At 48.1% G+C, this 18,896-nt stretch overlaps 6 protein-coding genes across 6 annotated transcripts; 3 read left to right on the forward strand and 3 right to left on the reverse strand.

The window, feature by feature from the left end:
- The first annotated feature begins 28 nt into the window (after positions 1 to 28).
- Positions 29 to 1,131, forward strand: EV420DRAFT_1513162 (ribosomal protein L22e). The gene is made up of 5 exons (XM_060471710.1): positions 29 to 95; positions 161 to 335; positions 390 to 495; positions 545 to 595; positions 645 to 1,131. The coding sequence occupies exons 1-5, from the start codon at positions 93 to 95 to the stop codon at positions 673 to 675; spliced, it is 366 nt and encodes a 121-aa protein (XP_060336226.1). The 5' UTR covers positions 29 to 92; the 3' UTR covers positions 676 to 1,131.
- On the reverse strand, positions 821 to 6,364 carry EV420DRAFT_1475381 (P-loop containing nucleoside triphosphate hydrolase protein; the record flags this gene model as incomplete). Its single annotated transcript, XM_060469275.1, has 21 exons — positions 821 to 1,051; positions 1,109 to 1,193; positions 1,242 to 1,496; positions 1,553 to 1,612; positions 1,668 to 1,708; positions 1,759 to 1,868; positions 1,923 to 2,145; positions 2,197 to 2,367; positions 2,423 to 2,564; positions 2,650 to 2,692; positions 2,739 to 3,155; positions 3,207 to 3,379; positions 3,433 to 3,509; positions 3,633 to 3,816; positions 4,043 to 4,140; positions 4,397 to 5,508; positions 5,567 to 5,606; positions 5,653 to 5,804; positions 5,851 to 5,959; positions 6,018 to 6,027; positions 6,084 to 6,364. 21 exons carry the CDS (start codon positions 6,362 to 6,364, stop codon positions 821 to 823), a joined length of 4,014 nt encoding a protein of 1,337 aa, XP_060336227.1.
- Positions 6,365 to 6,653: 289 nt separating this feature from the next.
- On the reverse strand, positions 6,654 to 12,862 carry EV420DRAFT_1513168 (SNF2 family DNA-dependent ATPase). The gene is made up of 17 exons (XM_060471711.1): positions 12,012 to 12,862; positions 11,705 to 11,959; positions 10,833 to 11,654; positions 10,441 to 10,780; positions 10,288 to 10,389; positions 10,019 to 10,234; positions 9,783 to 9,964; positions 9,475 to 9,729; positions 9,243 to 9,411; positions 8,988 to 9,196; positions 8,774 to 8,935; positions 8,433 to 8,721; positions 8,239 to 8,380; positions 7,561 to 8,190; positions 7,277 to 7,508; positions 6,989 to 7,217; positions 6,654 to 6,903 (listed from the first exon to the last, which is right to left on the reverse strand). Exons 1-17 carry the CDS (start codon positions 12,471 to 12,473, stop codon positions 6,833 to 6,835), a joined length of 4,767 nt encoding a protein of 1,588 aa, XP_060336228.1. The 5' UTR covers positions 12,474 to 12,862; the 3' UTR covers positions 6,654 to 6,832.
- Positions 12,863 to 15,534, reverse strand: EV420DRAFT_1513171 (fumarate hydratase). The gene is made up of 12 exons (XM_060471712.1): positions 15,065 to 15,534; positions 14,932 to 15,017; positions 14,726 to 14,882; positions 14,588 to 14,674; positions 14,435 to 14,538; positions 14,241 to 14,382; positions 14,058 to 14,189; positions 13,913 to 14,002; positions 13,584 to 13,862; positions 13,467 to 13,530; positions 13,292 to 13,414; positions 12,863 to 13,236 (listed from the first exon to the last, which is right to left on the reverse strand). The coding sequence occupies exons 1-12, from the start codon at positions 15,200 to 15,202 to the stop codon at positions 13,094 to 13,096; spliced, it is 1,545 nt and encodes a 514-aa protein (XP_060336229.1). The 5' UTR covers positions 15,203 to 15,534; the 3' UTR covers positions 12,863 to 13,093.
- On the forward strand, positions 15,520 to 16,978 carry EV420DRAFT_944722 (peroxisomal biogenesis factor 11). The gene is made up of 7 exons (XM_060484087.1): positions 15,520 to 15,699; positions 15,747 to 15,867; positions 15,920 to 16,062; positions 16,111 to 16,227; positions 16,280 to 16,386; positions 16,442 to 16,552; positions 16,606 to 16,978. The coding sequence occupies exons 1-7, from the start codon at positions 15,613 to 15,615 to the stop codon at positions 16,664 to 16,666; spliced, it is 747 nt and encodes a 248-aa protein (XP_060336230.1). The 5' UTR covers positions 15,520 to 15,612; the 3' UTR covers positions 16,667 to 16,978.
- On the forward strand, positions 16,808 to 18,759 carry EV420DRAFT_944808 (uncharacterized protein). Its single transcript, XM_060484088.1, has 7 exons — positions 16,808 to 17,466; positions 17,514 to 17,709; positions 17,757 to 17,913; positions 17,963 to 18,020; positions 18,069 to 18,340; positions 18,391 to 18,569; positions 18,620 to 18,759. The coding sequence occupies exons 1-7, from the start codon at positions 17,291 to 17,293 to the stop codon at positions 18,728 to 18,730; spliced, it is 1,149 nt and encodes a 382-aa protein (XP_060336231.1). The 5' UTR covers positions 16,808 to 17,290; the 3' UTR covers positions 18,731 to 18,759.
- The last annotated feature ends 137 nt before the right edge of the window (positions 18,760 to 18,896 follow it).

Consider the following 18,896-nt stretch of genomic DNA (forward strand, 5'->3'; position numbering starts at 1 on the left):
TCAAACTTTATTTGTCCACCTGTACAGTCCACAATTTTGCTTACCAGAAATTCTCAAGTTCGCCAACGACCGTCAAGACTCGACTCGCAAAAATGGTCAGTATAGCTTGGTACCGCTTTGCTGAGTTACCTTCTCAGTAGGCTCACACCTTGCTTTTCAGCCCAAGGCCGCCCCTGGAAAAGTTGCCACCAAGCACAAATTCGTTGTTGACTACTCCAAGCCTGCGGCTGACGGAGTTTTCGACGGTGCCGATTTCGAAAAGTTCTTGCATGACCGTATAAAGGTCGAGGGCAAGGCTGGTCAGCTCGGTGAAAACGTTAAGATCACCAGAGATGGTGAGGATACAGCTGGTCGCCGTCTTCCTGGCTAAATTTTGCTATGTTATCCAGGCAACACCAAAATCACCGTGACCTCCAACATCCCATTCTCGAAACGGTACCTCAAGTACCTCACTAAGAAGTTCTTGAAAAAGAACAGCTTGAGAGACTGGATTCGGTATGCCCATTCGTTAGGCTATACTTTCCTTCCTAACTAGAGTTTCTAGTGTTGTTGCATCCTCGAAGGACAACTACCAGCTACGCTTCTACAACATCCAGTATGTTATACCTTTCATCTGGCGCTGCCATTGACTTACGCTTTTTCAGCACTGGCGATGATGAGGAAGACGAGGAGTAGACACTGAAATTCTTCGTTGTATTTCTGCTTGTCTGGTGGCCACGTACTCTATCTACCACGCTTTGTCTTTCGTCAATAAAACATTTAAAGCGCCTAATCCGCAGACTTTGAGTATCGTAACTGGTCGAAAGAAAATGCTAATAAATTACACAACTATGGAGATAGACACTTCATTCTCGTCTTCTACCTTGACTTTACCCAGGACCGATAGCGCCATCTCATTCCAAAGAATCTGGCTCTCATTGAGCACCTTACCTCGCAACTGTTGTGATAAGACGGCAGCTAATTGCGTCCGCAGATGTTTGAGGGCAATATTGGTCTTGGGTGCGACGCGGAATTTGATTTTTCGATCGATAGAAAACGTATCTGAAATGAGCTGTGCGGGCGAATTACAGTCAGCCCTAACATCTATCAACACGTCTGGATTCATCACCTTTGCTTCGGATTCTCCGCATAACAGTAGAATAGCCAGGTCATCAACGGGTGTCGTTTCCCATGCGTACAGCTTCTTTGAATGCCTGATAAAGTCATGAGCAAAGGCTCAAACGAAGAGATGTAACACATACATTAGCGTAAAATAAGCAAGATGGTTAGCTCCTAGATCGCCAGGCTTCCGACCGAAATTAACGGAAGAAGGGTGGAAAGCGGCTAGCTGATTGTTTGATATCGTCCGCATCTCATTCGTAGTGGGATCGACCGCCAATATTTTTGGATAGAGGCCGGCAACTAGAGCAGCATTGAAGAGTGCTGTATTATTGGAGTTACTGTCAAGCTCAGGCGGAACCGTGATGAATCGCATTCGATTTCGAACATAACGCGCCCTATATAGGATGAGGATGAGTAGTTAACAAGATTATGATATGCGAGAATTATATACCGGCTAAGCTCTCGAACGAAGCTCCTATCGACTTGAATGAATGAAGAGTCAATCAGATACCTGCGTGAGGTTCATGGTTTTGAGTCTGCTGTGAGCAAAGAAAAAAATAACGGACCCTAGAAACTGGTTACGGAGCTCCTCGATCTGCTGTAAGTTCTAGGTGGCAATCAGCACCATGGCGGCGATATTCACCAAGGAGAACATACCTGATGGCTCAAAAAATTGACTCGACAGAATTTTCTCGCCCCTCCTGGGCTCCCGCAAGCTCTTCGCCAACTTGAGAACGCATTATGTATGGTAAGGAAATCAGAATTGTCTAAGAAGAACGTGAGAAGGAAGAACCACCATCAGGTCGCTCTTGCGTACGTACCAACTTTGAAGGTAGCTTTCGCGCGATCAGCCTCTTGCTCGAGTCCCATCGGCGTGATAAAAGGAGATTTTGAGTTCAAAGCCGCCGCAATGGTAAGAGCGGGATCTAGGCAGCGCAGAAGAGTTGCTAATAGTAGGAATTTCCCAAGGTGTACATCTGTGGGCAGCTTGCTCAACAAGCGACCCATAGGAGTGATTTCCTCTGAGGTCGTCAACGCGCGCACCTAAGGGGAATTGTTGTCAAAAACCACAAGAAGAGCCAAATGGTAGCGGACCTCAACAAGCATCGAGATGGCGCGCTGAACGTTGATAGATGCGGGGGGATCCAATGCTCGAGAAAGAACGTCTTCAATCGAGGTCCCGAGATTCACCTTCATAATCTTTATCCGAAGTGCTAAGTCCGACAAACTTAGTCTCATCATTTCTGGAAGGGGGTGGTCGACCATCTGATCAAAGACTTGAGCAAAGGGAAGAAGACAGCGAATGGAACCAAGTCTTCACCTGAGTATCATGGCGAACTTTGGTGAAGAGGTGGAAGCACAATCCACTTTGCACGCGGCCCGCCCGACCACGCCGTTGCGATGCATTGCTCCTGGCGATGAAGGTTTCCACAAGCCTACTGATCTGACGTTTTTCATCGAATCTAATATTTATGTAAGGACTTGTTTGAGATGGAATAAGAATGGCAGTACCTCATCTCTCTGTGCTTCCCAGTGTCTATGACACACGTTATGTCGGGGATTGTAATGCCAGTTTCCGCGATGTTAGTGGCTGAACAATGATGAGCTGCGTTCTTAGGAGAGGAGTGAGTGCCTACCAATGACAATTTTCCGGACGCCCGACGGGGGAATATCAAAGACCGCGCCCTGGTTTTCACTGGAAAGTGTCGAATGCAAAGGATAAATCCGGAAGTCATCACTGCCGAAGTAAGGATGTTCTGTTAATAAGTCGTTGAGGCGACGAATTTCTCCAATCCCGGGCATGAAAACCAAGATCGCAGACGAATAAGACATGTAAGCAGCATCATGGAAACATATCCGCTCGAGAAGGCAAAGAATGAGATCATAAGGAATAAGACGCTCGTCCAGAAGGTTGATAGTGTTCACAGTGCTTGGAGAGTACTTCTTGCCAAGTTTTACATTTTCATGAACATCGTCAGAATCGTCGTCGTCGACTCCAGCTAAATCTTCTGACCAGTCAACACGATTCTTGCCACGATAAAAAGTATCATGCACTGTGAGAACATAAGCGTCGCAAAAAGAATGGAAGACAGAAGCTGACTTACAACGTCGTGCGTACGGAGAATTCTCAGATATTGACCATTTGGTGAACTCGACCGCATCCTCAAGATAGTTGACCTCAACAGGATACGTGCGCCCTGGAACATGAAGTGTGGGACATCCTCCAAAAAATTCCGATATCTTCACGGCGTCAACAGTGGCAGACATCAGTATAACTCTGTGACAAGACCGTCAGACCTGACACGCAAACCACGCAAAAGCAAATATCACCGGAGATCGGATCGTTGTTGTAGTAGCGACTTAAGGACAATGAGGAGAAAGTCGGATTCGATGGTACGTTCATGAACCTGTAGCGACTTGTTAGTATTTCAGGCCCCAAAGCGAAAGGAGGAAATACCTCATCGATAATGATATGCTAGAGTTTATTCTTGTAAGAGCACCGCGGAAGGTAAAAGAGAGATGATTCTCACCGTTAGTTCGTCAAAAGCTGTGCCCTGTCCACCTTGTCCGGTACCGCCTTCAAGCATTCGCAGGGCGATTCCGTTAGTAACAAACGCAAGGCGGGTGTTTCTAGTAGTATTGCTTTCGAGACGGATGGAGTATCCTACAAGAGAATTTAAGGTGCCCACAGCACCAGGTAAATCTCCTAACTCCCTAGAAACGCCTGAACAGATTGTCAGTGAACATGGATAGAGTAGAGCCAAGTTTCGTACGTTGAGCGAGTGATATAGCTGATATACGTCTTGGCTCCGTGCAGTAGATTTTGCATGGAATTCCTCGGGAAAGCTGATCTTCCAAGATGAATGCAGGAACCTGAGTGGATTTGCCGCTGAACGAGGTCTTTAGCTATGGAAAGTAGGACTTTCAAGTGAGAACGCACCATCCGGTCTCACCACTGAGCACCAGGACCTGTGATCGATCCAGAGCCGCGAGAATATCCTCGCGATACCCAGCGATAGGAAGTGTATTCCGTTGAACCTAGGACACCATTAGGATATATCGAGCGAAGTAGCTGAAAGAATACGCTACCAGCATTTCTTGATACGATGGACTGGATCTGCGCTGATTGAAACTCGATATGAGCTGCTCACTGACACCAGGACTCGCTCTCTCGCGTCCGTAAGAATACAGAGGGTCCGTATTGTCTACCAAAGGTCTCACCGCCTTACTAGGGATCTGGTATTAATGGCTGAGATCAGAGGGGGTAAAGCCAATGTAGAACAAAAGGACAAACCTTGCTTGGTACCTGCAATTTTGGTTCAACTATGGTTCTTAATTTGTTCCAAATACGCCGGTTGATAGAATCTTCCTCAGCCTTTCTGGCCATCTCGAGTTCGTCCCAAAGATCTCGAAATACTGCGGGTAGCAAGCGAAAGAAGGTTTGACCAGCAACAGCGGAAGTTCCTGAGGCAAAGCCATCAGCAGGAGGGAAAGCGATGGCGTGGAGGGCCAGGGTGGCGACATATTGCTCCGCTTGGCCTTCATCGTGACAGGCGACCGACTCCATTGACCACTCGTCAGTTTTTTTGCCCCGCCATCGAATGTTGACGGCTGCCCTCTTAGCGCGACTAGCACCAGAAATAATGCTGAACGTGATGACGGCATACCGGTCGGCTTTGGCGACAGTGTCTGAGAGCAAAGATTTCGGAGTACGGCCCGACCAATGCTTGGGTAGAGGCATAGCTCTAACAGTGACGATGGTTCCTTGTGTGGTTGTTTCTGTTGCTGGAATCTCCTCGAGAAGACCAAGTATACCTCCATCCGTGTCACCATCATCTTCGTCAAATACATCGGATGCAACAGCAACAGGCGTCTGGATACTTGGAGGAGATTTCTTCTCAGCTTGGAGTGGTGAAGAGATTTCACCGCGGAGGCGTGCGTCGAGAGTGTTCACGGCGACCTTGTCTCGCTCGATATGATATTCAACGACGGCGGTCATCTCGTCGAAGAAATAATTACTCTTCAAAGCATTCAAGCGACACTTGATCTTGCTTATTTCGACAGCATCCTGGCTACGAGGATTTAAAGTATCGAGACGTAACCTCAGGCGGACATATTCTGCATTGGCGTCGTCATCGTCGTCATCCTGTCCGTCTATTAAGGAAAGTCGATGAGCATTGTCGCTATCTCGATTCTCGTTGCCGACAGAAGCGCGCGCGCCGCTGGATGGAACAAATATGGGGGCATTCACATCGAGCTTGGAAGATTTGGTGGGGGGCGCGATAGTAGGAGGGGTTGCCTGAAATTCTGCAGGTGTCCGGGGCGTTCGTGGAGTTTGAGGGGTCCTTGAAGATTTCCCCTTCTTCGGCGTCTGAGGGCCGCGAGGTTCCACGGAATTGTCAGAACCTATAGAATGGTAAGTTATCTTTGAACAATGCTCCAGAAGGATTCTAGAAAAACGCACGTTTCTCAGCTAGTTCATCCTCAGAGCAATGCAAATAGAGCTACAATAATTAAGACCAATGTTCTGATTATAAACAACGAGCTCACCCAGTCGTAAGCCTGTTCTAGTTCAAAACCAGGTATGGCTTCAAGACATTCGATAACCCTTTCCTCAGAAAAACCGAGGCGACGAAGAACACCGTAAGTGATAGCAAGCTTGGCAACAACCTTGTCTTCTGGTTCATCTATTTGTCGTTTCCCTGATTGCCATAAGTATCACGCTGCCCTGGAGAACTTTCTTTCTACCTTCTGAAGATGTGGAGTCCAGGGCGAGATCAAGAATACGTTCAACGAGAACGGGGTTCAGCTCTAGGCTGGGAAGTGTTTTGGAATAACGTCTCTCCTGTTCTACGGCCTATGATGTCGAAATGAGCTAAGTGCGCTAGTTGTAAAAAGACTGATTGCCAGAATACCTTCACAGTTCTGGAATTGAGGATGGTGAATACAACTATGGGGATCTTTTGAATGAAGAGACGAACCTAACTATATCTTTTTCTGTTTTTTCTTGGAGTCTATCGACAAGGTTCTGAAGCGACTGTTCTTCCACCTTCTCTGGGTCGAACTCGTCCACTGGCACCTTCTCGGATCCTCCTTTCTTAACAACTTCTTGTGCTTCCGGCTGTTCTGGAGGTAATTCTGTGGCAGGTAGACTGTCCACAACTTCCTCTGATTCGACGACTTTCTCGACCTTCTTGGGGACGGAGGTCGTCGCAAAACCCCGGGCGACAGGCTTCACCTGCGTCTTTTTCTTCTTGGCCATCCCGGATGGACCAATAGAGGGAAAGAACAGTGGTGGTTATTGGAGGTCGTTCCCGTCGCGACCAAGCCGGATTATCGTCGTTCACAGGAGTTGGTGAAAGCAGATGTACGAGAACGTCCTACGCGTAGTAGAGAGAGCGCTTGGTGTCCTATATTCCACGGAAATCGAGATGAGTTGCAACGAAATTCGGATGAGCATGAGAATTATCAAGATTGTCCTTGAGCATTTACGTGCAAGTCAGTGGTGTAAGAGTCACCACCGGTCACACATTCGGAAACTCCGCTGGGCAGGCCCGCACCGCTTCGGAATCATTTTTGCTCCGTTGCCGGCCAATTAAAGACGTTCCTCTATTATACAGTAAGGATAAACTAGAAAGTGCCGAGATAATCTACAATGGATACGAAGAGAAGAGAGAACAGTAGAACCAATGTACGACATGGTACGCATGTTATCCAATGCCTGATGGCATCAGTAGTAATCTAAAACAGGCGTGCTGGCATGATCGATGCCTGCTTTTCTCTTGCCACCTCTACGGCCACCTCGGTTACCAGGCTTGCGTTTCTTACCGCGGCCGCTGCTTGGCATAGGATCGCCATTCTCCTCCTGAAGTGCGTCGGCCTGGACCGTTAGCTACAGCAGAATTAGAATGACCGAAAAAGTCATCATCCCCTTCTTCATCCCAGAGATCACGGATAGGTTCGGTAGAACCATTGGTAGGTCTTTCCGAAGAGAGGTCTGCCGTAGCAGAAGTATCCAGACCAGCGAACTGTTCGTCGTTCAATAAAAGCTGAACAATTTCGCTAGGCTTGGCAACATCCGTGAGGTTTTTGTTACCAACGACAATGTCTTGAACCTAAATCGCATAGACAACCTAGTTTAGATATTCAAGAAACAGAAAGGAAGAGTACTCACATCTTTTTTCACCCGAGCGAGTTGAATGATCCGTTCGTCTATGGTCCCTTTAGTTATGAGACGGTACACAGTGACTTGGCGAGTTTGTCCTAAACGATGTGCTCGATCCATGGCTTGCGCATCGTTGGAAGGATTCCAGTCGTGGTCATAAAAAATCACAGTGTCCGCAGCGGTAAGGTTAATCCCCAGACCACCGGCTCGTGTGCTCAGCAGGAAAACGAAGATGTCTGGCCTGACAAAAGTTGGATGAGGGACAGCAGCTGATACTTCGAAAAATGACTAACTTTGTTTGCCAATCAATAACCATATCTCTTCTATCTTCGAGTTTAGACGATCCATCAAGACGGAGATACTTGTATTGCCTGTATATCAGATATTCTTCCATCAAATCCATCATGCGAGTCATTTGAAAGTAAACCAAGACGCGATGGTCTCCTGCTTTTAGTTCCTGTAGGAGCGTATCCAAACGAGCAAGCTTGGCAGAATCGTAGATGAGTCGCTTGGCCTCGGGAACTTGCATCGTTGACAGTGGGACCTGGTCTGAAGGTGACGTCGCAAGCAGACCCGTGCATGATATACCTGGGAAGTGTGTATCGAAAGTGGTGCAGGCGTCCATCGAGTCGCGTAGCGACGACGGAGCGCCATACAATCCGAGTGACTCCAAAGGGCCGTCTAATATGCGCGAATGGCGGTCCACGAAAGTTCGATCCGTACAGTATAACGATATGGGCGGCGCTGTGGCTGCAGGCACATACCACTTCATCTCCGAGCGAGATAAACAGGTGTCAGTCCAAGCTGATCGGGAAATGTAGAATAGATCAGGTAGGCCTTCGGCGCAGTCCAATCGTTGCAAAGAAGGGTAGATACCCAACTCCAGCGAAGGACGAGCAGAGTGTGCGGCGAAGAAGGAATCCCTAATCAAAATGAGTGTCCGCAAAGCTACACAAGCAAACAGAACGCACAAGTAAAAGGGCCCTTCCTCTAACCACTCGTGCTCAGACTGTAGGGTTAACAGTCTTCGACGAAGAAGAGGAGAAACATGCAAGTTGTGGGCTTCTTGCGGTGACATGGCCAACAGTGATAGGAATGCAAAAGATGATGATACTATAAGATGGTTAAGTTTGTCGCTTTGGATGCTACCGTACAGCAGACTTACCTTTACCGTCGTATATGGATCTATGAATCCAATCAGTGGACCAGATGTTCATCAGTTTGGTCAAACAACTACTCCGGGACACAGGATACGAGGCGTCCGAGGGTACATCCAGTATGCCTCCATGTCGATACAAAAGATCTGGGACGGTGTACTCAATTGGATTGTGAGTTGAGTACGGCAAGTTGATGAAGTCGCCATCTCGCGAAAGGGGTCCGGATCGCCCAAACCTTGAAAAGGAGAAAGGTACAACTACGTCGGCCCTTTCGAACAGTTCTGGGTGGTTACAAACCTGACATCGAGTCAGCAAAGAGAGTCGACAGCTAAAAATGAAATTGACAGACCTTGCGGAACTGCATGACGAGATTCATCAAGGTTCGCGCAGAATCTGCGTCCCCAATGTTGGCCGCCTTTGCAATGAGGTCGGCCACAGATACTTTGGCAAGCAGGGCTTTATATAATGAACGTTGCCTCGCGCTCAAGGACACATATATATCCTCCTCGATCTGGCAATGTAATTTGAGAATGACGCAACAAAAGAGAGAGGAAATCACTAACCTTCTCGCTCAATTCGTTCTGGACGTGCTTCTTCACCCGGCGTAACATGAAAGGTTTCAAGATCATGTGTAGTCGTCGCAGCTGATGCTCATTCAATTTGCTCCCCTTGTTTTCTGCGGCATTTTCAATGTCCTTGGAAAACCATTCATTGAACTCGTCGTGAGAATCGAATAAGCTCGGCATGATGAAGTGCAGAAGAGCCCACAACTCTAGACGCTCATCAGAATACGTGACTATAATTTATTGAGGGCGTACCTTGCATGGAATTCTGTATTGGAGTTCCTGTAAGCAGTAGTCGATTTCGACATTGAAAGCCCAGTAAAGTTTTCCATCGAACACTGGAAGAATTCTTGATGTTTTGCGCCTCATCCAGTATCATGTATTGCCACTTAACACGCTGAAAATACTGCTGATCTTGAGTAACCTAAGAGGGGACGTGCGAAAGTCAATACTTCTAAGACGATTCGGAAGATTCAGACAAACTTGCCAGCTGGTAACTCGTAATAAGAACATGAAACGGCGCGTCCTGATTGTAGCTTATCTCTTTCTTGCTCCAGAACTTCCGAAGAGTGGCGCGGTCCTTGACATTTCCCCAATAAGGCAACGCTTTTAATCGAGGAACAAAACGAGTGATTTCCTGCTGCCAGTTGTGCAGAGTTGAAGCAGGGGCCACCACAAGGAACGGTCCCCAGATATCATGAGTTTCGGCCAAATATGAAAGGAGAGAAATCGATTGAACAGTCTATTAAATTTCAACGGTTAGGCATATACCACCAGAATCGATGCAGCAGTTACCTTTCCGAGACCCATCTCATCAGCAAGGATGCCGTTGATACCTTGTTCATACAACGTTGCCAACCAATTCAAGCCCTTGAGCTGATACTCTTTCAGTTGAGCCATTAACATCTTCGGTTGCCCGATAGTAAGCTGCCCGCTGAGAGATGTGGGGTTTTGGAAATTGAGTTCGTCGGAGTCAACTGGTCACAGCAGGCATGTGAGCATCCGGAAACGAACACATTGGAAGGACGTACGGTCTAGAAGCGGGGCACTTGACGTCCCTGTTTCCCCGTCGACTTCAGCTTCACCATCAGTCGGATCTTGTGACTGGCCTTTCACAATTTGGTTCGCCTCGTTGTTTTTGCGTTCCCGAGCAGCATGGGCGTCGAATTCCTGTGCTTTCTGCTTGGCGAGAGCGATAGCCTCTTGAGCGTTGTGTCTTGCATGTCTATACATATTAGATTGATCATCTGACAGAGCTCATGAGCCTAAGTGAACGAATTGGGTGAATGTAGTTACTTGCCGTCATCAAAGTTGATGTCTCCAAGAGTCTCAGGATTGATGTCCTCAAGATCGGCGCCGGCAGGAGGAGGCTCACTACTTGATTCACCTTCCATCTCAGATGCTACAAAACATGTTAGACAGAACAACCGCAATAAGAACGATGGAATCATACTCTTCAACTTGTTTCCAACGAAATGGCTGTAGAGTTCGGTCTGACTAATCAAAAACTCAAGTTTTCGCGCTTGTCGTGCTGCCTCTCGTTTCTCCTCCTCCATCTTCAGTCGGTCCATCGCTTCCTTATGTTCACGCTTCCGGACATCTCGCTCCTCGCGCTCATTCTTTTTCCAGAAGACCTGCATCTCACGCATCAGTCGTTTGGCTTTGGCTTGCGTGTCCTTGACGCCCTTGGGGGTCTTCGTATACGGTTTGCGCGCCTGGATAGAAGCCAGTTTAGCTATTCTTTCCGACTGAGATACTCGAGCTTGATAGCCCAATGCATGATATTTATACACCTAGATTGCATATGTAAGTGGCACTGGATGTAAATAGAGCACTCGTTCAAACCTTGGCAACATCTCTTCTAGCAATGTTCGTCCATACTTTACGTTGTGCATCTTCGAGAGCTTTGACCCGTTTAACCATAGCACCATCATCTAATCTTCTCGCTTTCTTCAGAGGAGGTATCTCCTCGTCGAGTTCAAAGATAACAGTTGAATTCGTAGGTGCTGGCGAAGAAGGTCTTGAGTAGGATACAGAAGGCGTAGCATCTCCAGCAATGGAAGGGGGATGCGATGCCAATTCCAGTTCCAAGTCTGGAGCAAAAGGCGCTTTCTTCCTGGGGCCAGGCTTTTTACGCGGAGGCTTAATGTTGGTGGAAGCACTCTCGCTAATCTCTATTTGGGCGGGTTGAGCCTGTTGCTTTGCCTTCCCCTTGCCCTTCGCAGAAGCTTTTGAGGCGATTGCTGACGAAATGGTCTCATCAATAACTGACGATTCCACTGCAGCATCTGGAATATCAATCGCTGACGGCTCCAGCTTCCTCTTTTTGCTAGCATGGCCCCGTTCTCGTGATGTGGGAGCGAATAACTCGCTGCTTTCATCAGACATGGCCCCCGACGCATGCCGTTTGGCACGCTCCTTCCCTTTGCCCAGTCTTATTGACTGATGAGGCTCCGGTGTGTTATTTATGTCCGGGCCTGGAGACATATACAGGTTGTCTCGGTCTGATGTCTCTTGAATGGGGACATCCGGATATTCGTAACCATTGAAACGTGGACTATCTGGAGGAGCTAGCATGGGTGGAGGCGAAGGTGGAGGCATCGGGATCTTGGCGATTTTTCGTGAATAATAATGGGACATATCTTCGGCCGTTTTGGCGGTCCGATCCTACAAGTGGTTGAGTAACAGAACGTAAGCGAAAGGTGCCGCTAGCTCACTCTAGTGCTTTCGTTGAACCATTGCTCGACTTGCTTAAAGCGCTTTTGCGTCTCCAGGATGTAATCGCTCAGCTCTCCAATCCACACTTCTTCACAATCTGAAAGATCAGAAGATGCAAGTCTATCCTCTTCATTCATGTGTTTTGATGGTCGAGGTTTGACATCCTCATTGAGACGCCGAGCAGGGGAATTCAAGTTCGACAGTGTATCCGGGTGAATATCCTGGGGCCGGTTTGCTGAGTTAAACAGCTGATGCTGGAAATGAAAGGTACGTAAAACATTCCAGACATAGAGAGTAAGGACTCACGCGTCGTTCGTCAGCAACTCGGTACTCGCTGTCGTCGTCGTCGCCCTTGTGACGCTTCCTGGGCACAGAATCTCTCTCCACCCCACTACCCGAAAGGTGAACTTGGCCGTCTGGAGACGCGGATCGGTGGATGTCGCGTTCACGGTCGACAGGTTCGGAACGCACAGAACTGGAACCAGCAGCCATGCTGTTCCTCGGGTGTGGTACTAGGTATGGATCCCAAAGGTCTGCTTGGTCATGGTTAGTTAGTGAACGACCGTGAATCCGTGGAAGAGGAGGCGCATTGCGATAGGAATCAGACATTCGGGACTGAGACCGAGGAGATGCATTGGGAAAAGCAGACGGAGACGGTATATCTCTTTGCACAGCGTCGATTGGCATACTGCGCGAGGGAGTGTTGAAAGCCGACCTAGCGGAAAGGGCAGGCGAAGGTTCGTCGTTGAGAATCCGGCTGAGCGACATGGCCAATAACGGGAAGGGCCACTGGTAAAATTACAGGTGTAAAACGATGGGATGGAGAAAACAGGAAAATAGCGCCTGCCACGACGGAAAGAGCCTCGTGGGAGCAGAGCCGAAGGTGAAGGCGCTTCGACCCCGTATACAGGGCCCGATGGTAAACGAATATGTCGTCAACGTCGTCGGGCTCGACGACGACGGCGGCGGTGAAAACAAGTTTGAAGTTGAAACGACGGGCAAAATTGGGGACTGATGAGCAGGGTGGGAGAGTGGACTAAAACTGAGGCCTGGCATTCGAATTTTGCCATTGCGTGTTGTCTTACCTTTTTGGGAACGCTCACTCTTGTCATTCCGACCAAAAAGGATGTTCTAGCTGACATTCTGGCTCAATCCTTGTCACAGCTCAGTTTCAAGAGTTCTAATGCTCATTCTCACTTTTGCTGATGACTTTCAAGTAAATTTCTGTTCCAAATTAACTTTTTCCAGGCTTTCAGTCAGTCATCATTCGGCCCCTCATCTGAACATGATCTGAGCCCAGCTCCTGCTGCCTTTTTCGGGGTCCTCCCTTCGATCGCATCATCCCCGTTGAAACACCACGGCCATTTCATTACCTTGTCCAATCAACATCAATTCTCTGGGTCCGGATGTAACATCAGTTCTGGGCGAACTTTCTGGTCAAAATCTTCCGGTGTCAGGAATCCCAGTGCGACCGTGGCTTCTTTCAATGTTGTCCCTTCCTTGTGAGCCTTCTTTGCGCATTTCGCGACATCTGTCATGGTAACTTATCAAAAAAAAGCCAGTGCTGTCCATGGGTAACCACGTACTATCATAACCAAGATGGCTGTTTAAAATAGTGGCGAGCATCAGGGACTCGTTAAGCAGTGTGTTAATTCGTTTCTCATTGGCCTGAATACCAACGACGCAGTTCTTGGTGAAGGAACGCGATCCTTGAGTAGTAATGAGCTTGTCTACGTAGTTCCAGTACAAAATCAAACACACCATCAGCCAATAAACGGATACTTTGTAAAACGTTTTTGATAATGACCGGTTTAAAGACATTAAGCTGTTTGAGGAAATTCCGTTAATGAAGTTCCGGATACTGTGCGGTTCCCCTACCTCAAATTGCCCACTAGCACCAGCTACACTGACGGCGGTTTGATTTCCCATGACTTGGGCGGCAACCATCGTCAAAGCCTCGCATTGTGTAGGATTGACCTTGCCTGGCATGATGCTGCTACCGGGCTCATTTTCCGGTAGACTGAGTTCACCCAGACCACAACGAGGTCCAGATCCTAGGTATCGGATATCATTAGCGATTTTCATCAAGGAACATGCAATGACGTTCAAGGCCCCATGTGCCTCGACTAAAGCATCATGTGCTGCAAGTGCTTCGAACTGTAGCCCAATATTCAGCTAAGACACGTCGCACTAAACCAAGTAAATACCTTGTTTGGAGCAGTTTTGAATTCTAATCCAGTTATCTTGCTGATCTCTGCAGCGACTTTGACATCGAAACCCTTCTTGGTATTCAGACCCTGTTGTATCCACGATCAGCGACGTAGCCGTCATATTCTCATTCAGAAGACATACGGTGCCAACAGCGGTTCCACCTTGCGCAAGAAGGCTCAATCGTGGAAGAACATCGTTGATACGATCTATGCCGTTGGAGACCTGTTGAACGTAGCCACTGAATTCCTGGCCCAATGTAAGAGGAGTTGCATCCTGTTGTAATTACATAAGCTATATTCGCAACGATATTTGTTTTGAACCTGCCTGAAGATGCGTACGGCCAATTTTGATGATGCTATCAAAGGCTACTGACTTCGCGTGGAGAGCATCACGTAGTTCAGTCAAAGCCGGGAGAAGGTTGTTGCTGAGCTCCGTGACGGCGGCAACGTGCATAGCAGTGGGAAACCTGTATTATGTGTCAAACAACTGGACTCGCATAATGGTAACATGGTCCTAACGTGTCGTTGCTGCTTTGGCTCATGTTAACATGGTCATTCGGGTGCACTGGTTTCTTTGACCCAAGCTCGCCGCCAAGGAGCTCGATGGCTCTGTTGGAGATCACCTACAAGTGACTTTAACCACTGATCATTGGATACATAAACGCGACCAACTTCGTTGACGTTCATATTACTCTGGGTACCGCTACCCGTTTGGAATACAACAAGGGGGAAATGGTCAATGAGTTTCCCGGAAATCACCTGATCGGACGATGGGTGAAAGAGGTCATTCGATATTTTGGGGCTACGGACATCATCAGCTGCCTTCTGAATGGCTTCGCCGACCTTTGGGTCCATGCCATAACCGACGTTGACAACAGAAGCAGCTTTCTTGAGGACACCAAAGGCTTTAATAAGAGGAGGGGGGAGACGTTCTGTAGGACCACCAATGTCAAAGTTCTGTAATGAGCTGTAGGGGAGATCAGTGAGCTGTCGTAGACAATACATCGAGTTCTCACCGTTGTGTCTGAGCACCCCAGTACCGGTCCGCTGGAACCTGAAGTTCACCAAAGGTATCTTTCTCGACGCGGAAAGTGGAATCGGACTGAAACTATGTAAGCTTGCGTAGATTGAGAGCGTAGAAATTCCAACCATGATAGCGGAGGAACTCGAGAAGAGTCGCAGAGATCTGGCCAGGCCCTGAGGGGTTCTCAACTGTATGGAATCACGTGAGTGAGGAAGCCTTGTGATTGTGAGCCGTGTGACCTTTGAGTAGATTGTTGTCGACATTGTGAGTGTGATTAGGCTGGTGAAAACACGAGAAAAGCGAGGAACCGGCGGGAGAAAGGAGGAACAACCTGGAAGAACTTGACAATCCGGCAAAGAGATGAGAACGGCGGTTTCCGTCCGAGTTCTTCCGCTGAATTGCGCATGTCAACACGGAGCTGCAAGAGCAATTCAGCGCTGCATCCACGTCGGTCTGGCATGGGAGTAATCGTTTGCTGGCGTGCATAAAACGAATTTTCTTCTGATTTGAACTTAGATAACCTGGTACTCTTCGATGTCTGAGTCTCTTTGGCGGAACATACGTCACTGAAGGTTCGGACCGGTCCGCCGGTCCTATGGGGAAACACGTGAATTATACTGTTCCCCGGTCACGTATTCAAATAGCCCACTAGCCGGTCTACACACAGTCAGCCATGTCCACCATCGCGTCCCAGGTCGTATTCCATCCAGCTGTCTCTCAGTCCCTCAAATTTGGTACCACCACTCTTGGAAGGGACAAGGTATTTCTCTAGCCCCTCGCGGCCGCCTACCATACTAACGGCACAAGACCTACCGCGCCGTCCAATATTTCGCCAGGTTCTACACATGGTACCTTCTTTCTCGTGGCGAAAAGGATGCTGCAGTTCCTTGGAATGCTCTTAAAACTCATCTTGGGACTGCTCGCAAACGTTTGTCTCCCTCTCATCAATGAGCTGTGTTTTTTTTACTTATTGAACCCAGTCCTTCGATTGGGAAAGCCTATGGAGCATTTGCAGGCAGCCCTTCGTGCAGTCCTCTCCTCTTCTTCGGCACCCGAACAAATAACAGCCATTGCTCGGCAATTGGCTTACTTTGGGTACCTGTCCCTCGACGGGTTGGTCTGGGTGAGTTTGCTTACCGTCAGCTGATTCACACCATCTGATTTCTCTCAGGCCAGCTCCATAAAATTCGCCCAGTTCAAACCTGAAACTGCTCAAAAGATACAGAGACTCTCAAACAGGTTTTGGTTTACCGGAATTGTTTTCGGTCTGCTTAATGGGATAATCAAGGTTGGTTGTCACTGTTTCATTATGGTTCTCACTAAAGCGGTAAATCATTTAGATGCTCCGTATACATAAGGAGTTGTCGGCTTTGAAGGTCAAGTCTATCGGGGACAAGGATCTTGGTACTGAAGCCGACTACTCTACAAGGGCCACAGCTCTAAAGGCGTAAGTGTATCATTCTTGAAAAAGTACACATTAATCTCAATTTGGCTACTTCAAGTTCACGCGCAGCTACCCTTTATCAGCTTACCCTCGACTCGCTCGATGTTTGGATTCCCGCGACCGGACTTGGCTTGACGAATCTCAATGATGGTGTATTGGGTATCTTTGGGTGAGCTGTCATCACACGTATAACCACCACCGTGACTAACATTCACCTCGCAGACTGATTACTTCGTTGATGGCAGCTAGAAAACAGTGGAATTCCCTCAACGGAAAGAAGTGATTTGTGGCCGTCTCGTATGTTGTATAAATTAAGATAATCGCATGAGGTTCCTCGTGAAAAATGTGTAAGAGATGCAAGCGCGGAAGGGCATGGTTTTTTGCTACGATGTTGAGGTTTGGTCAAATTGTTGGCGTTTTTCTTCCTGCCGCTGGTTTCGCAATTTGAGATACTCCCCGCGGACGACGTCCATGGACTCTGGTCCAGTGCTGCGAAACAAACATTACTCAAAGGAATAGTGCCAAAGAAAAAGTACCGACTATTGAATCATGCACTTTTCGACTACCCTCAGCTTGTCTTTACAGGCCCAAGCCACCGAAATTAAACGCCCAGCCATGCAATCTGCGAATTCTGCTTCGTCTGTGAGACCAATAGTACGAACACGAGGCAGAGACGTGCCTTTGACTGCAGGATCACACTGTTTCAGCGCATAGGCTTTGGTAGCCTTTAGCAGACTGTCCTCTTCCCGACGAGAGAGTGCGTTCATCAGCGTTGAGTGCCAAGTCGGGACGGTGTCGGCCGAATCCGAAACATTCGCCGACCAATGATGATGTAATTTGAATTCCTCTTGCTGTCATTCGACCTTGTTGGTCCTGCACCATAGCCTCTTCAGGTGCACTATCAGCAATGCATTCTCTCGTGAGACCAACACGACTTCGTTCTCTTCCTCAAGTCCGATTTCTTGCAACGCCGTCGTCCCCTGCCAAACCAAATTTTAGAGAAGCATTGGCATCTGGACCTTCGCTAGATGAGTTCATTTCGGGAGAGGCTCCTGAACGTGTTATGCTCGGAAATGCTCGAGGGTATGTCTTTGCATGATATTGTCTTTCTAGAACTAACCTCTCGTCAGCCCCCGTCTTCCGTCATACCTCAAAACTTCTATTCCCTCGGGTGCCTCATTTACTAAGATCAAGAAAGACCTAAGAGGATTGGGTCTTCACACTGTGTGCGAAGAGGCTCGCTGTCCCAATATTGGTGATTGTTGGGGTGGTAAAGAAGGTGCTACGGAGGCAGAGGGCCGAAGTGCAGCTACTGCTACCATAATGGTGAGAACCTAGGCTCTAAACAAGAATATAGCGGCTCATAAGAATAGCTCATGGGTGATACATGTACCCGCGGCTGCAGATTCTGCTCTGTAAAGACGTCTCGCGCACCGCCGCCTTTGGATCCACATGAACCGGAGAATACTGCCGAGGCCATCAGTCGATGGGGTTTGGGCTATATCGTTCTTACGAGTGTCGATAGAGATGGTATGCCTCATCTCGTCTTATATCCGGACTCTGTGACTCATGCACGTAGATCTCGCTGACGGTGGCGCCCACCATTTCGCAGAAACTATACGGAAGATTAAGCAAAAGTGCGTGCATGTTCTCTGTATCTCATTCTAACTCTGACCTCGTTTCAGAGCGTCTCATATCTTGGTTGAAGCGTTAACCGGAGATTTTGCCGGCTCCCTACCTCATGTATCCCTTGTCGCGAAATCTGGGCTCGATGTATATGCCCATAACATTGAAACAGTTGAAGCTCTGACACCGTATGTCCGGGATAGACGGGCGACATTCAGACAGAGTCTGAAAGTGCTAGAACACGCCAAACAAGAAGGTGTCCGAATAACGAAAACAAGTATCATGCTTGGTGTTGGTGAAACAAGCGACCAGATTTTAGATGCATTGCGAGGTCAGTTTCTTTGCTTGTACAACGCTTTGGGCATGTCTAACTATCCTCAGAGCTTCGCAAGGTCTCTGTAGACGTTGTAACTTTTGGCCAGTATATGCGTCCGACCAAACGACATATGAAAGTAGACCGTTATGTTGAACCTGCAGAATTTGAGCGGTGGAAGCAAGTCGCCGAGGACATGGGTTTCTTGTACGTTGCTAGTGGACCGTTGGTTCGCAGCAGTTACAAGGTAAGCGTCCCGAAGCCTATACTGTCGGGTATTTATTTATCTCCTGGTAGGCCGGTGAATTTTACATCGAGAATATACTGCGTGGGAAGGGTGCTGAGAATAGAGCGAAACGCCACCTTGCTACTTCGTCGCCGGAGAATTTGGGTGCCGATCTACGATGACATACATGGCGTTCTGTATATCTACTACATTACTTATCATCATGTAATTCTATCGACCCTACCAGCTGATCAGCTTGAAGTGATCCGAGGTGGGGTTCCGACCGAATACGAGCTTCCGCTCAGCGCTAAACCTGGGATTTAGTAAATCTGGTTCCTCGACATCATC

Source organism: Desarmillaria tabescens, assembly GCF_030435595.1.
Source record: "Desarmillaria tabescens strain CCBAS 213 chromosome Unknown EV420scaffold_5, whole genome shotgun sequence".
Taxonomy (NCBI): domain Eukaryota; kingdom Fungi; phylum Basidiomycota; class Agaricomycetes; order Agaricales; family Physalacriaceae; genus Desarmillaria; species Desarmillaria tabescens.

Excerpts from the sequence above, each read along its gene's own strand:
- EV420DRAFT_944722 (XM_060484087.1), top strand. The coding sequence starts at position 15,613 with ATGTCCACCATCGCGTCCCAGGTCGTATTCCATCCAGCTGTCTCTCAG. Across the intron at positions 15,868-15,919 it reads TCTTGGGACTGCTCGCAAAC|TCCTTCGATTGGGAAAGCCT; the intron begins GTTTGTCTCCCT and ends TATTGAACCCAG. Across the intron at positions 16,553-16,605 it reads GGTGTATTGGGTATCTTTGG|ACTGATTACTTCGTTGATGG; the intron begins GTGAGCTGTCAT and ends TTCACCTCGCAG.
- EV420DRAFT_1513171 (XM_060471712.1), bottom strand. The coding sequence starts at position 15,202 with ATGTCGACAACAATCTACTCAAAGGTCACACGGCTCACAATCACAAGG. Across the intron at positions 14,539-14,587 it reads GTAATATGAACGTCAACGAA|GTGATCTCCAACAGAGCCAT; the intron begins GTTGGTCGCGTT and ends AGTCACTTGTAG. Across the intron at positions 13,237-13,291 it reads CAGCCATCTTGGTTATGATA|ATGTCGCGAAATGCGCAAAG; the intron begins GTACGTGGTTAC and ends TTACCATGACAG.
- EV420DRAFT_1513162 (XM_060471710.1), top strand. Across the intron at positions 336-389 it reads CGTTAAGATCACCAGAGATG|GCAACACCAAAATCACCGTG; the intron begins GTGAGGATACAG and ends TATGTTATCCAG. Across the intron at positions 496-544 it reads AGCTTGAGAGACTGGATTCG|TGTTGTTGCATCCTCGAAGG; the intron begins GTATGCCCATTC and ends TAGAGTTTCTAG.
- EV420DRAFT_1513168 (XM_060471711.1), bottom strand. The coding sequence starts at position 12,473 with ATGTCGCTCAGCCGGATTCTCAACGACGAACCTTCGCCTGCCCTTTCC. Across the intron at positions 8,722-8,773 it reads TCGTCATGCAGTTCCGCAAG|GTTTGTAACCACCCAGAACT; the intron begins GTCTGTCAATTT and ends ACTCGATGTCAG. Across the intron at positions 8,381-8,432 it reads ATCCATATACGACGGTAAAG|TATCATCATCTTTTGCATTC; the intron begins GTAAGTCTGCTG and ends ACCATCTTATAG.
- EV420DRAFT_944808 (XM_060484088.1), top strand. The coding sequence starts at position 17,291 with ATGCATTCTCTCGTGAGACCAACACGACTTCGTTCTCTTCCTCAAGTC. Across the intron at positions 17,914-17,962 it reads TACGAGTGTCGATAGAGATG|ATCTCGCTGACGGTGGCGCC; the intron begins GTATGCCTCATC and ends TCATGCACGTAG. Across the intron at positions 18,341-18,390 it reads GATTTTAGATGCATTGCGAG|AGCTTCGCAAGGTCTCTGTA; the intron begins GTCAGTTTCTTT and ends AACTATCCTCAG.